The sequence below is a fragment of the Sinocyclocheilus rhinocerous genome, unplaced genomic scaffold (genome assembly GCF_001515625.1).
Source record: "Sinocyclocheilus rhinocerous isolate Xijiao unplaced genomic scaffold, SAMN03320098_v1.1 scaffold2583, whole genome shotgun sequence".
Taxonomy (NCBI): Eukaryota; Metazoa; Chordata; class Actinopteri; order Cypriniformes; family Cyprinidae; genus Sinocyclocheilus; species Sinocyclocheilus rhinocerous.
In genome coordinates this window covers 279,119-296,035 of record NW_015650696.1, presented here as the reverse complement: position 1 = coordinate 296,035, position 16,917 = coordinate 279,119, and the positions used below count along the sequence as shown (strand labels likewise).

Genomic DNA, 16,917 nt, shown 5'->3' with positions numbered 1-16,917 from the left:
CTGAAAAGCGAGGTGTGCTTTGATTGGCCAGCTACCCAGTGCGTTGTGATTGGCCGAAAACCTCAAGCGTGTGACGGAAATGTTACGCCCCTTACCATACTGTGATGATGCCCTGTCCGGCCGGAGCGACGATTCAGAAACATTAAAACCCATTATAAATGAGGCATATGTGGCATCCAGTGGGGACATAATTACGGATTATAATGACTTTTAATGATACTGTCTTTTTACACGTTGCGTTGCGTTGCGTACAGTCCTCCATAAAATACGCTGGACACATCTGAATATTTGGGTTGTTGACTCTTAACTTTTATAAAGAAAATCTCTTTGGATTTGAGTTTGCAACTTTTGCAACTTTACAGATCTTCTTTATGCACCAAGAGCTTGTAACACTCCGAAGAGAAAGGAATCGCATCATATGACCCCTTTAAATAAACACAAGTAACTTTGTGGATGTTACTGTGTTAATTACATTGTGACACTTAAGTGAACAACACAATAATCTTCCAGTTCAATTCTATTTAGATTAATGTATGCATTTACTGAAAATAAAACCATAGCCATTCAAGGACTGGCCTTGAAGACAGCCATTTAGAGCCCCCAGATATCATGGAGGATTTTAGAAGCCAAAAGATCTTGTAAAATTAAATAGGATTTTCTTCCTGGCTGGGGAATTTACCACAAGGCTTTGCAAACGGAGCAAAGAGCTGTCACTGGAATGCTTCATGTGTCTTGAGGGCTCGGGTCTGGAAACGCAGCCTTTATTGGAATTTACTCACTTTATTTAGGCGCACTGCCCTTTTCAAGGGACATAGAGTTTATACTAGACTTGTTAAATCTTTCTTTACGTGTTACTTGAACTACTTTTCTCTTTAACGTGGCCATTTGGTATGGCGTATATTTGAGAGAAGAAGTAGGAAAATACGGAGCGGCCCAGATTTTCAGATTTCTGTTGCAGGCTCTTTCTATCTAATTTATTCACAAATATCTTGTGTGCACTGGCTGCCTTTCCCCTTCTCCATCTAGGTGTTGCCCAGTTTGTCTCTTTTTTTTCTTTGTCCAGCTTGTCATGGGCATGCCTGTCTTTTTCCTCTTATTTTATATGCACACTAATACACACAATAAACAAACATGGTACAAGCTCAACTTGATGTAAACGCAGTGCACATGCTCCACACTATAGAGCAGGGTTCCTCAAATCTTGCCCTGGAGGGCCAATGCGATGCAGAGTTTAGCTCCAACCCTGATCAAACTCACCTACCTGTGATTTTCTAATGATCCTGGAGACACTGATTAGTATGCTCAGGTGTGTTTGATTAGGGTTAGAGCTAAACTCTGCAGGAAAGTGGATCTCGTGGGCCAGATTTGAGGATCCCTGCTATAGAGTATCACTTACTCTGTCAGTAAAGCAACCCAATATATAACTTGGTTTATTTGATGCTGTGTTGTGTGCATGAGAAAGCTCACAAGCATATCTGAAGTGAACTATTTAGAAAAAAATGGTTTTGTTATGTGTACATTAATGTTTAACCTTGCTGTCTTGTTTCTCTATTAGGTCCTTGCAATTATAATAAAACATCTAAATATATGTAAATGCTTCTGCATACAGTGTACAGTGTACTACATGTGTTAAATATTGTTGGACTCTAATGGGCAGTCGCTCCACCTTCTGTCCAAAAAGGTGTCACATAAAGTTGGATCTTTATTGATTGTGCTAGTGCCAGATGGCAGATTTATGAAAGATGAAAGAGGGCTAATCAAATTTCCAGTCCTTTTTGGTCTTAGGTTTCCCTTTTCTTTAACACTTTCCCTGCTACGTAGAGCATAAACCTAAACAGGACTCCAAACAGGAAATTACAAAAATGCCTAGCACTATAAGCGTGTGTGTGTGAAGGATGGACAACGTGTGAGTGTTTTTGTTAAAGCACACATTTTGTACAGATAAATATGGCCTTTATCTATTTAACTTTAGATCAACAGATTAATGTGCATGAACACACATGCAAGGCACGCACATTCATGTCCGCAGTAGTGGGGTGCTCTGGGAGAGAATAAGACAGACACGGAGGATGTTTAATGCTGCCAAGCAATAACAAAAGGGGCCAAATGAGAATTTTGTTCATGTTTGAGAGCTGGATGATGACTTTGGCAGAGGCGTCGCAGTTAAGCACTTTCAACTGTGCGCATGGCCAGAACTAAAGGCATCCAGCTGTGCCTCAGGCAGTCAGCTGAGGAAATGCCCTGCAAACAGCACTCTAGGAGTGCCCACATGTATCAGAACCTTTTCAATGCTTTCCATTAATTATGTTAATGTAAACATACTTTACCTTTTAGCACGGGTTAGTAATTTATAATAGTCCAAAAAATAAGGTTCAAAAGGATATTTTGTTTATCTTGAATTTGTATGGTCTGTTAGAAGTGTTTTGAACAATCAAAAGTTGGATGTATGTGTGCATGAGTAATTTTTGGTATTGTTAACAACACTGACTCATAGGCCACAGGAACAGAGCATCATGGCAATTATATGCTCATTTTTGCAGGTATGTGTATCACAGCTCAAAGTGGATGGTGGCGGGAAACGCGGATTCGCCAGTGCCGCCCAGGGTCTACATCCACCCGGATTCACTGGCTTCAGGAGACACCTGGATGAGACAAGTGGTCAGCTTTGACAAACTCAAGCTCACCAACAATGAGCTGGATGATCAAGGCCATGTGAGTGCACATTTAATAACAGTTAATGTAATATTGATGTCAATATGTAAACATATGCTACTGTTTAAAAGTTTAGGGTTTGTTTAATATTTGTTGTTTAATATGTTTAATATTTAAAACACTAAATTGATCAAATATGATAGTAAAGACATTTATTAAGACTTAAATTTCAAATGAATGCTTTCTATTCATCAAACAATCCTGAAAATGTGTCAACATTGATAATAATAAGAAATGTTTCTTAAGCAAAATAATAAGCATATTAGAATGATTTCTGAAGGATCATGTGACAATGAAGACTGGAGTAATGCCTGCTAAAAATTCAGCTTCGCATCACAGGAATAAATTATATTTTAAAATGATAAAAACAGAAAACAGTCATTTTAAATTGTAACAATATTTCACAACATTTGATCAAATAAATGCATCTTTGGTGAGTATAAGATACTTAAAAATGTTACTGACCCCAAATAAATATATTTGATTACTAATATAAAGTAAAAGAATGAGGAGACGTTGCATACACCTGCTTATCCACATCACTGTATTCATAACACACGCTAGTTGATAGATTACAACCCCCTCCCCCCATCTCCCCAAAAGACATCTGTATATTCTCTCAAGCTATATATTACTTACATATACTTTAACAGCTTTAGTTAGTTGTTTGGTTTAGCATAGTGTAACCTCATATATCACCCGTAAATTCCTTTTTGGCCCCAGATAATGTTCTGAATCCCGAATATCTTGGAACTGTGGAATTACAGCAGTGTGGCTTTGAACACTTCCTCTCTGCAGTTGGTCTTCATTGAGCTGGTGTTGTCTGGCCTTGGGCAGCACTGGGATCTCCTGGGCTGTGCATTTGAATTGGATAGGAAGGGGGGAGCTGGAATATTAAATTTACTGTCATCAAGCTGTTTTGCAAAAGCCTCTCTTCTTTTGCCTGACCTCCTCGGTTGTGGTGGACCCAGGAGACGCACACTGACACTGGGAGAAATTAGAAACAGACTAAGGGCCGGAGGGAAGGCTACAGCTTCCATGCTCTGACGCCAACACATCAGTGTGAGATACTCACCCTCGAGTTGGCCTGATTCATATCTCATCAACATGTGTACACACTGTGAGACAGCATGTTCTCATATTAGACTAAGCATTCATCAAACAATCCTGAAAATGTGTCAACATTGATAATAATAAGAAATGTTTCTTAAGCAAAATAATAAGCATATTAGAATGATTTCTGAAGGATCATGTGACAATGAAGACTGGAGTAATGCCTGCTAAAAATTCAGCTTCGCATCACAGGAATAAATTATATTTTAAAATGATAAAAACAGAAAACAGTCATTTTAAATTGTAACAATATTTCACAACATTTGATCAAATAAATGCATCTTTGGTGAGTATAAGATACTTAAAAATGTTACTGACCCCAAATAAATATATTTGATTACTAATATAAAGTAAAAGAATGAGGAGACGTTGCATACACCTGCTTATCCACATCACTGTATTCATAACACACGCTAGTTGATAGATTACAACCCCCTCCCCCCATCTCCCCAAAAGACATCTGTATATTCTCTCAAGCAAGAAGATCATTATTCAGTGTATTCTCTGAAGAACTGGCAAAACTGGAAAAAGATTGATTTTATTGTACTTGACTGATATTCCCAATGTGTCTGTGCTGAACACAGACAGCTGAATACATATGGAATGTATGCACATGTTATTGTTTGGAAATACATTAATTTTTTTCCGCATCATATATGAATTGTTTTCAAGTTGTCCTGCGAATCTTTGGTTTTTGTGTCACTGTTGGAGTATGACTGTCTTGTGCCTGGCTCTGGTCTGAAGGAGTGAGTGCACAGGGATGATTTTATTATCAGACCATCAGAGGACACTCTCATCCCCAGCACGTTTTGTTAGGTTGTCATGGTTATCGTTCAGTGAGAGTGAGAAATGGGGTGATACATCCAGCTCTGTCCAGAATAATGAGACCCACAAGAAAGATGTGCTTAATTTGCTCAGTATGGTTTTAAAGGTTTAGCCCTCATGTTTTCTTTCAATGTTTCCTCGTGTTTTGAGATTAACTGTGCGTCCTTTATGTTTGGGGTCCCAGAAAACTCAGTGTATAAATGTAAAAAATAAAATTAATAATTTAAGGTTAGCTTTTATTGTCCAATTGGTATTAATCAATTGATATATTAAAATTGATATTATATACATATTGATATACTTCATCAAAACCCAGTTGGCAGATATTATTCAAACTCAAACCTTCTGTTTTAACAAAAGGTAGACGTGCACTTAGATAGGTGATTGTTTTGCAGTGTAGTATAACATTTTTGCTTGGGGTCTCTAAGCTATTGTAACATAATTCTTCATTTAATTGCATGCAATCAATTTTAATATGTAAAATGGAAATTACTCAATCCAATTATGATTACATTATTCATTATTCATATCAAATTCCCATTGTGGCATGAATAATTTTCACTAAATACTAATTTCATGTTAATACTATGTTGTTAGTATTGGTGGTGTTGTGTTGGTAGCCCTAATAAGTTATGTGGTTGTTGAGTGTCACAGTGTATTGTGCATTGGATGGGTTGAAAACCCTAATTTGAAAAAAATGTGTGCAAGAATGTTTATAGCATGGAAAAGTTTTACTCAGTTTAAGTTAAACAAATGTTTTTAAATGTATTTTTCTTGTCTGAAACAGAGCAACATTGTTTTGATTAATGTGACTATCCACTTTTAATTTATGTAGAGTAGCCAGTCATCTGCTCATGACCAGTAGAATGGTGCTGTAAAGTCTGAGTGCAGAGAATATAGAATAATTGCACATGACATGTTGCGTATTCTTTACAGAGAGATACAGTATCAGTATTTTAGATGCAGGGTTGGTGTGGGTAAAACAGTTGCCTTAGGCCACATCTGCGAACTTCGCTGCTCTACTGGCATCTCCTCTGCATATGGGGCTGTTTTGACTCGAGTCACTGATTCTATCACTTGAGTATTCTGACAAATGTAATAACATATGGGTGTTACAACTGCAGCAGGCTGATGTTTTTTCAGGAAGAGGAGAGGGGACTTTTCTTGTACCACAACCTCGTAAAAAGAGACTTTATGTTTTGTTCGCCTGGAGGGCGAGCGAGGGCCGGAATTTAAGTTAACCCTGGAACGTTCTGTGTGGGACCTCGCCGCCATGGAATATACGAACCTCAAAATATAATTTAGATTGCAGTTTCATAACAAAGAGGATTGAAATATTACTGGTGTAGAATTATGTGGATGCTTCCACCTGATTCATATCTCATCAACATGTGTACACACTGTGAGACAGCATGTTCTCATATTAGACTAAGCAGCTTTGATATTCACAGCCTCATTATGCCACAGACATTTAATCCATACAGCTGCAGAAATGTGCTCTTGTGGTTGCGGTGGAGTAGCTGATGATATGACTTACTTCATTTCTAGATCATCCTGCACTCGATGCACAAATATCAGCCACGTGTCCATGTGATCCGGAAAGACTTCAGCAGCGAGCTCTCTCCAACCAAACCTGTTCCTACCGGGGAAGGAGTAAAGACGTTCAGCTTCCCAGAGACCGTCTTCACCACGGTCACAGCCTACCAGAACCAACAGGTCCATTACTGACTGTCAGTGTACAGCACCACTGTGACTATGAAACACATAGTTCAGGAGTTAATTGGCAATATACAACTAGGGATGCACTAAAATTTTAATTCTAGACAATTATTTTCATGTTATGTCTGATAAACAATAAATGGTCAATATTAAAATTATATATTATTTTGTCTGAATGACAAACACTAAAGACTAAAATCAATGTTTTATATTATACAAGTGAATTTAGGCATCACAACACTATAATATTCAGTTTAAAAAATGGAAATTAATTTTGAGATTTGCTAAAGTTTTAACAGTGTTAATAAATCATTAGTTTTTTTAAAGATTAATTTTAAGATTAACTTCTAATCTAAATGTAAAAATAAACAAAAAATTATCATACACATTTAAATATATATAACCTATATACTGTATATACAGGTGCATCTCAATAAATTAGAATGTCGTGGAAAAGTTCATTTATTTCAGTAGTTCAACTCAAATTGTGAAACTCGTGTATTAAATAAATTCAATGCACACAGACTGAAGTAGTTTAAGTCTTTGGTTCTTTTAATTGTGATGATTTTGGCTCACATTTAACAAAAACCCACCAATTCACTATCTCAACAAATTAGAATACTTCATAAGACCAATAAAAAAAAACATTTTTAGTGAATTGTTGGAAAGCATTCCTTCTGGAAAGTATGTTCATTTACGTACATGTACTCAATACTTGGTAGGGGCTCATTTTGCTTTAATTACTGCCTCAATTCAGCGTGGCATGGAGGTGGTATGGAAGCCCAGGTTTCGTTGACAGTGGCCTTCAGCTCATCTGCATTTTTTGGTCTCTTGTTTCTCATTTTCCTCTTGACAATACCCCATAGATTCTCTATGGGGTTCAGGTCTGGTGAGTTTGCTGGCCAGTCAAGCACACCAACACCATGGTCATTTAACCAACTTTTGGTGCTTTTGGCAGTGTGGGCAGGTGCCAAATCCTGCTAGAAAATGAAATCAGCATCTTCAAAAAACTGGTCAGCAGAAGGAAGCATGAAGTGCTCCAAAACTTCTTGGTAAACGGGTGCAGTGACGTTGGTTTTCAAAAAACACAATGAACCAACACCAGCAGATGACATTGCACCCCAAATCATCACAGACTGTGGAAACTTAACACTGGACTTCAAGCAACTTGGGCTATGAGCTTCTCCACCCTTCCTCCAGACTCTAGGACCTTGGTTTCCAAATGAAATACAAAACTTGCTCTCATCTGAAAAGAGGACTTTGGACCACTGGGCAACAGTCCAGTTCTTCTTCTCCTTAGCCCAGGTAAGACGCCTCTGACGTTGTCTGTGGTTCAGGAGTGGCTTAACAAGAGGAATACGACAACTGTAGCCAAATTCCTTGACACGTCTGTGTGTGGTGGCTCTTGATGCCTTGACCCCAGCCTCAGTCCATTCCTTGTGAAGTTCACTCAAATTCTTGAATCGATTTTGCTTGACAATCCTCATAAGGCTGCGGTTCTCTCGGTTGGTTGTGCATCTTTTTCTTCCACACCTTTTCCTTCCACTCAACTTTCTGTTAACATACTTGGATACAGCACTCTGTGAACAGCCAGCTTCTTTGACAATGAATGTTTGTGGCTTACCCTCCTTGTGAAGTATATATATATATATATATATATACACACACACACACCAATAATTGACAGATACTAATAAAGTATTTTAAAAAAAAATCTCTAATATTAAACACTAACCAATGTGGTACCAATATATTTTGCACCCCAAAATAGAGCTATATCATGCACCAGTTTCAAAACCCACGAATTGAAAAAATATGTTTTGTTATGTTTATTATTAAAGTGATATGATGAAAGTGTCTGAATATGTCAAAATATTATTAAATGAGTCTGTTTTGGACTTCTTCTCTTGTAACAGATTACCCGTCTAAAGATCGACCGCAACCCATTTGCCAAAGGATTCCGGGACTCAGGGAGAAACAGGTAGATTTTCAGGAAATCTTACCCTTGCTCCGTATTGTCCATGCTGTGTGTGCAAATATACACATATCTCGGCAGTGTCCTTTCATATGTATATGAACCCTAGGAGATCCCTCCTAATCCCACGTCCCGCTACATTAAAATCACTCCCTCGTCCGGCTGCCAAGAAAACCTAGTCGATCTGTGATAAAGCGATCTGATTGAGGGCAGCGGAAAGAAAAATGCCTCTCTCCTTTTCTTGTTTTTTAAACTCCTTTCCCTCAGTCTTGTCCACCCGTTCACTTGCCTTTCTTTCCCTCTCGCTGTATTTCCGTGCACTTAATTGCTCCGTCTCTATAAGATGCCAGAGTCAGAACGGTCATATACTGCGAAAATGTCTGAGACAGACCCTCAGCACATGAAAGCAGGCTTCCATCTGGAGAGTATTATCGCCACAGATATTTGAGACATCTTTTTTCATTTTTCAAACAATAGACCGCCTGATTTATGAACTAGCGTTAGATTTTCATTGCAGAAAAATAGAGATGAAAAGATTATTCAGGAGTAAGATACATATAGAAAATGCTCTTGCCCTCACACATATATCCTTATAAAACTAATGCTAATAAAATACCTTTTCATACAATAAAACAGTTGATCAGTCACAAAGTAACCACAGTTTCATTTATGCACTGGATCCTTCTCTTCCCATGCAGTTTACGAAAACCGCAGTTTAAGTTGTAATGTTAGCTTTTGATGATTGGTGGAATCAGTTATGCTTAACCAAGATATAAATCAGTATTTTAATGTAAATCACAAACAGTCTTATTGGTGATATATTATTAAAGAGAAAAAGTCTTTCATTTGGTGACCAGTATTTGGATTCAGTCTCAGCCAGTGCTTCAGTGAGTCATTAGAGCGCCTCACTAACAAGCAGAAAGGAGTAGAGAATTACTGCCGCTTAAGCTGCACGGCGAGGACCGATGCAGGGAGCGCTGCAAAGAGGAGTAAATCACACAGGAAGGGGAGCCATGTACAGAGCACAGATGAAACATCACCCAGATTTATGTGCACAGTAAAAACCTGCTCCTTTTTACAGGCTCCAGTTTCCTCAAACTCCCCCTCTTTTTTTCTCCATTTTTGCCGCTGTCTCATGTGCATAATCTGACTGGTTTACCTGTTTTCTCTGCAATCTCACGTCTCTTCTTCCGGCTTTCTCTGTCACTATCCCTCGTGCAGGACTGGGTTGGAGGCAATAATGGAGACGTATGCTTTTTGGAGACCACCAGTGAGGACGCTGACGTTTGAAGACTTCACAAACATGCAGAAACAGCAAGGTATGCGCATGGTTCCTGTGAGTGGAGATGTTTTTAACATGCCTACTTGAATAACAGAGGCTTTGGACTTATTTAGAAATATTGCTTCATAAATCATGTTTAAAGTTACTGTGTGGACTGGCCACAATAATCACATACCACAGTGAATTTGGGTGGGACAAGTTGGACAATCTTGGGTTTTTGTGTCCAAGAGTGAGGTTGTCTGTATGTCTGTTCGACAGATCAAATATTATTTCCCTTCTTCAATGCCTTACCAGAACAGTTCACACCAAAATTAAACCACATTATAGCTTTATGTAAGAAAGAGTCCAAAATACATTATTAAAAAAATTAAATATACATTTACATTCACATATTCAAAAATGTAATCTCATTGTTCACTAATGTAGCGATTTGTAAATAATTATTTTCAGTCTCATATTTTTAAACTGGTGGATTTGATACGCAATGAATGATTCATTCACTAATTGAACTGATCCAGTTCTCAAGTTCAATTCATTGATTCAATATTCTGGTAAAGATTATTAGTGAATAACAACATACATTTCAGTCTGTTTCTCACACAACGTGATCATATGATTTCAGAAGACTTGTATACATATACACCACACAAAATGTATAGACCACTTTTATGCTACATTTATGGTACTTCTCATTTGTTTTGAAACCTGAAACGGAATTAAGTAAATAAACGATAAGATACAGTCATTCAAAAGTAAAAGTCTTCCTGTGAATTTTGCTCTCACATGTGTCTGATCACTAAAACCATCTCTTTAGCTCAGTCTCTTACTCATAGCTAATGTTATGGCCTAGATGATCAAATGTTGATGTAACTACTTTTTTTCTCCTGTCATAAGGTCAGAGTAATGTGAGCACGGTATTTTGTCTGAGTAGACATCTGTTTGTCATCACAAACTTCACAAAACAGATTAAATGTTAATTAAAGTTCTCGCACGGCTGACAAAACGTTGTGCCCTCTCCCTCCGCCCCTACCCTCGCAACCCCAAACTGATTGCCCTCAAGAACTACATGCAGATCTATTGGAGTAATTAGTTGTTCTGAAAGCACCACTGAAGCCTCTCTCACCCCAGCCTGACAACAGGGGGAAAACATGACATCACCGTGAAGTCTCCTTTCCCTCAGCCAACAGAACAGAACCACGTAGAGCGAACCAGAACTCAGCTGTATTATTGAACGCATATGGAGCTGGCCCAAGCCTCAGCCAAGAGAGTTCTGAGTTATTTCGTTTCTTTCCCATTCCGAACCGTAGAGCAGACTACATGTTCAAAACAACAAACTGAGTGCTGGCCAACTTCTCATTAATAAAGAAATATGTGGTAGATATCCCACCGCTATCATTCAGTTCCAAGTGTTTGACTTAATCACTGTGCATATGTGCCAGTGATTTTTTCCCCCCTCTATGAACAAATGCCCAAATGCTGCCTGTCATACTGAGAGAAGACGGCCAGTGCTCTGTTGACCAGACATGCGTATTATGAAACTCAAGCCACATTTGCATTCAACATTTGTCACATTATCCTCAAGATGATTGTAGCTGACATGTGATGGGCTTTTCACACAGTGTGTAACCTCTGGTTATTGTCTCTTTAAACCTGCTTTCAACCCCAGGAAAACCAATGTCTCACACAGAGTTAACCCCGTATTTTGGTGCCAAATGTATACAGTGAAACGAAGCTGTGTTAGAATGTAATGGCTAGTTGTTTCGCAACAAACAACCAATCATAAACTGAACAGCGCTTGCCTTATTAAATATTTATGCGCTGTAAATAGGCACAGAAACTTTCATGCACTGTATTTTGTTTCAGTGTTGAGGGAAAAAGCTAAATGTCAAACAGTGATGGAAAATGTTTTTGAGCGAAGAAGAGAGTGTTTTATTTGTATACTTATGGTCCGAAAAGTATATTGAGTACAAACTGAATGGTACAGTCAGGCATATATAAGCCCAGCTGATGTGCTAGAGCGAGACAAGCCATTATTTAAACAGGCTACATACTGTTTTCATCCAATAAATCATACTGGCACTGCAAATCTGTAAAGAACAATGTTAACTCGTGGTTTACGAATGTACACTTCCATTCAAAGTTTGGGGCCCATAAAATTTTTTGATGCTTTTGAAATTAGCATTTATTTGATCAAAAATACAGTAAAAACTTTAATATTGTGAATTATTATTATTATTATTATTACTACAATTAAACATAACGGTTTTTTATTTTAATATATTTTAAGTTGTAATTTATTCCTGTGATGGCAAAGCTGAATGTTCAGCATCATTACTATGATCCTTCAGAAATTATTATAATATGCTGATTTGCTGCTCAAGAAACATTTCTTATTATTATCATCAATGCTGAAAACAGTTGCTGTAGCTGTAATATTTTTGTGGAAACCATTATACATTTTTAGGATTCTTTGATTAAATAAAGAAATTTTAAAAGTAAAAAAAAATTGTAATATTATAAAAGTCTGTATTGTCACTTTTGATCAATTTAATGTATCCTTGCTGAATAAAAGTATTATTGTTATTTTTTTATTAAATTATTTAAAAAATAAAATTACCCAAACTTTTGAGTGGTAGTGTATAGTGAGAATTTTTGAAATCTGAATTCTCCACCCAGGGTATCAGATTGAAATGTGTACAAAAAAAAAAAATAGGAAAAAGATATACCAGGGTTCTGTTTGTTCAGTTTTTAGAATCATCTACGGTTAACAATTTTAATTATAAAACTTTTATAAATTAAAATATAACATAGGCCTTACAATTATAGACCTTAAAGGGACAGCTCACCCAAAAATCCTGTCATCATTCACTCACCTTCATGTCGTTCCAAAAAAGATATTTTGAAGAACTGAATCTGTCCATACAGTAAAAGTCAGTTGGGTCCAAAATTGGTCCCCACTGACTTTCAGTGTATGGACAAAAAACCAATGACATTTCAAAATATGTTATTTTGTGTTTCACAGAAGAAATTAAATCATATAGGTTTGGTAAGACATGAGTCAATCCCTTTAGGAAAGATCAGCAAGAATGAAGAATGTAGAATAGCACTGTGGAGATGAGCATTCCATTATGGGTTAATTCGTGGCATTTGTTGCCAGGTTTGAACAGGCCTCTTTTGTAACCAGATGAAGTGCTTTCCCTAAGGAGCCATGGTGACTGCTCATGGTCCACGGGATGAAATAAGAGATACGCTCTTGGTGTGATTGTTGGACAGTGTGTCTGTTTTCAGAGCTGGCTCTGTCTCACCGTTCTCCTCTTTTGTGTGCACTTCATCTTCATGCATAGGAATGTGTATCCACAGTGTTTTTTTGGGGTTTGGATGTTTCTGAATGTTTGCTGACTCTGTTTTTCAGGAGGGAGCACTGGCACCTCTCCCACTACCTCCAGCACTGGCACTCCATCTCCCTCCGGTGCGACACACCTTCTCTCCCCTTCCTGCTCCCCTCCTACTTTCCATCTGGCACACAACACCTTCAATGTGGGCTGCAGGGAGAGCCAGCTGTGTAACCTGGGCTTGTCTGAGTACCCCGCATGTGCCAGGAGCAACATGGCTGCCTTGCAGGGCTACGGAGGACTGGCCGACGGCTCCTACAGCCGCCTCCAGACCACAGGAGGCGCTTTAACCTCTGCCCAGGCCTCAGATTCCTTCTTGCCTCAGAGGACTTCCTCTCTCATCGCTGCTGGAATGCAGGGAGGGGCTCACGCCTCATTGGCTGCTGGCAACAGCAGCGGTGGAGGTAAGATGGATGCATATGGAAGTCAGCTGGCCTCTTTTCCGGCGTCCCAACTGCAGTACGTAATGCAGGCAGGGGCGAGCTCCGCCTCTGGGTCATCGGCTTCATCCGGCTCCTCCCCTTCCTCCACCCACATGTTCTCTGGGAGCCATCATCATGTGCAGCAGAGCACATATAACGCCTTTTCCCTTCACAATCCCTACAACCTGTACGGATACAACTTCCCAGCCTCACCGCGCCTGGCGGCCAGCCCGGAGAAACCTCAGGGTGGCTTACTGTGCTCCTCCTCCTCCGCCGGAGCATTTGCTGAACGTCAGTACCTGTCCAACAGCGGCATGGACAGTATGCACATGATCGGCAACCCCACCGGCAGCCAACAGGGAGCTGGCAGCTGTGATGGCCGCCAGTATGGCTCCTCTTCACAGATGTCCATGCACATGGTTTGAAGAAAATAAACCAAAAACAGATCAAAACACCAAACACGAACAGCTGCTGCAGTTTTTTGCTCAGCGTTACTGGGTTTTCAGAGTTTTATTATTCAAAATGTCTGATACATTGGTGTGAGCATTTTGCCATTGTGACGTTGGTGACACCAGCTGTTCAATGTGGACTTATTACACACATGCCTTATCAATCGTCAGACTAAAATGGAGTTAAAGTTTTACTTGTGTTCATCACATGATGTGCCGTCAAAACGAATGGATATACAAGCTAAAAATGTCCCTTCCAACTTGACTGTTGTTGTTGCTGACCTGCCGACCTCAACAATGTGCAAAACTAAATCAACTGAGGTCTGATTTTTAGAAAATGGATTCTGGTGAGGATTCATATTTGGTGCAATAATGACAGGAATAATGGCCCTTTAAATATCCCACACGAACAAGAGCCATCAGCCAGAACATGAATAAAATGTCCTCAAAACTGTGAGCGAATAAGTCAGTATTACGGTTTTGTTGTTGATAATATATCATGCTTGTCATGGGGTCGTGATGCAATGTTGTAAGCTCACTGACTCTTTCAGAGATGAGGGGTCTCAGGATGCCAAAGTAAAATCCTCTTGTAATAACAGGGTCTCTGTATGGTTCTGTCAGTCTGTACTGAAATACTGAACCTTTGCCTGTTGGTTTGGAAAAGGCTTAACCATATCCTAAGTGGAACATAAACATATGAGCAATAGTGAATGCACGCAAAGCACATAGGTTTTAAATTGTTGTGTGGATAAAAACCATAGGAAGACAAGGTATATGCTTTGGAGTGTTTGTAAATGAATATATTTAAATTCTAAGCAATTATATGGCCAGTGTATGTTGAATTTAAATAGTGTGGGAGTAATGAACAAATAGTGTTTTAGGCTTTTAAGACTGTAAATACAAGTGCCAAGCACATAAAGCTCATTAAATAAACATTATAAGTCCTCTGTATGTTTCTTGAAAAAAAATCAAGCATGTTTTGTTGCTTTTGTTTGTGGTTTTGAAATGACATCATACAGTATATGATGGATCTCAAATCAGAAATTATCATAGATTTGACCTTTGTAACAAATTATTGATCTACACATTTGAATATTTATGTATGTATTTGAATAATGTTTTTTTTTTTTTTTTTTAAAGTTGAACTATACACACAATTTCATACAGAAAGCAGGAGGATTTAAGTACGAAAACTTACTAGTCCAAAAAATATTTTACTAATCAAATGCAATTTATCTCATGCCCTATTATTTCCCCCTCTATTATAATCATGGGCTTGAGATGAAGAGAAATCAAAAAAAAATTTTAAGTCAATATGTGTAAAAATAAATGTGAAAAAACAAAGGATTGATCCTGCTGTTCTCTTTGAAATAAAGAAGAAAGAGACAACTATGTGGATCAAATTCATCCTTTTCACTTTGGTGATGCATATAAATATGCCACCTGTTTAAAGAGAGCGAATAAGGGCAAGAGGGATTGGGAAAAGAGGAATCTGTTAGATGCTGGATGTGGGTAATTTTTACATTTCTGGTTTTTACATGTCTGCTCTTAATATGTTTACAGTATGCATTTATGATCGCTTCTCTCATGTCTGGGCTTTGGTCCTCATTATCCCGGCACAGACTTGATTTAAAAGCACAATCAGCATCTATTACATGTCTTCAGAAGTGAGTACATTTCTTTCTCTTTTTCTCTGTTCCTCTTTATTTTTCTTCTTTCTCAGATCACTTCCCATCATGTGCTCAGTTTCAGCCATGAAATATCATATCTGAATCATCATCGGAAAGTAAACAGGGTAGAAGACCGTGGAGACATCTCTCTGTATTAGAAACACCTGTTTTCCAAGTGCAGCTCTAGTAATGACTGGATACGAATTGAAGAGTGCATGATTTCATAATTTGGCACATCTCCATCTATCTGGACATTATTTCCAATAATTATGCACATTGATTTGTCTGGTACTTTGAAGCAAAGCTCTGCTAGAACTTCAAATCGACTTGTCCTCTGTAAAAATGAACCATGGACTCTCACACCCAGAATGGACAGGTAAATTCAGGAAATCTGAATATAGAAGTTTAAAGGAAAACAGGAGAGATTCCATTCATTATTATAACCTATTCTTTACCAAACCCAAATTGCTGTGTTACAACAAAGATCTACTATCTGTCTTGTTTTCAGAAATTACTCATAGTTTCTCTTTCATTTTGGCTTTCTTTTAAACATATTTGAATTATTATTATTTAATAATTAATTTTATCAAGGTCTCTCTCAAAATACAATATGTAAATTGAAAACTTGTCCTTAGATGTATGTATAGTGTCTACAAACCACATAACCAGGACCTTGATTGACAGCTTGACAGTAGTCTTTTAGAGTGTCAGATCTGTGTACAATGATTGTTATATCTTTTGTTGTATCTATGATCTTTTCTGGGGATCCAGACTTTATTTAACCTTTAACAAAATGCTATGCCATCCCATCAGTCTCAGCACAACCAGAACACATGCAGACACTTCAGCCCTAAAAGACTTAAAAAGAGTAATAAAAACAAAGACGTTCAATGGAACAAATCGGAAGTGTTTCTTCTGACAATCCACACAGCTGGTTTGAAGTATGGCTATGTAAGATAAGATTTCTGGTAAACTATTGCCCTCTTGTGTTTCTCTTTATACCAACACTGAACTTGTAAATAACTCAAGATTCCTATTGAATCAACAATAAGTCACGTCAGTTGTAATGCTCAGATTAACTTTACAGTATATGCATGTACTTTCCCCCTTTCTTTCTCAGTCAGATTCACCAACCAATCAAATTATTCTATTTATACACGTGCCTGAGTTTTACGCAAGCGTGCATTAGGTGACGTACATAATTAGCGAGTCAACAGCGCATTGTTTTCCGCGATTGTGTTGCTTTCATTTCAAATGCGATAGGTAAGTGCTTTTTTTTTTTTTTTTTGCAAGTTGTCTTCTGAGTTTACTGAAGTCTAAGTTAAGGCCAGCTTAAGCGTTCAGCCTCATGTTTTTGT

General features: G+C 38.1%; 1 protein-coding gene across 1 annotated transcript in view; it reads left to right on the top strand.

Moving 5' to 3' along the window:
* tbx15 (T-box transcription factor 15) overlaps positions 1–14,804 on the top strand; it is a 25,250-nt gene extending 10,446 nt beyond the window's left edge. The window contains exons 4-8 of the mRNA XM_016517446.1: positions 2,541–2,712; positions 6,199–6,366; positions 8,286–8,350; positions 9,566–9,663; positions 13,039–14,804. Coding sequence (XP_016372932.1) covers positions 2,541–2,712; positions 6,199–6,366; positions 8,286–8,350; positions 9,566–9,663; positions 13,039–13,865 — 1,330 coding nt within the window. The 3' untranslated portion in view covers positions 13,866–14,804. The remainder of the gene's footprint in view (positions 1–2,540; positions 2,713–6,198; positions 6,367–8,285; positions 8,351–9,565; positions 9,664–13,038) is intronic.
* Positions 14,805–16,917: the final 2,113 nt, after the last annotated feature.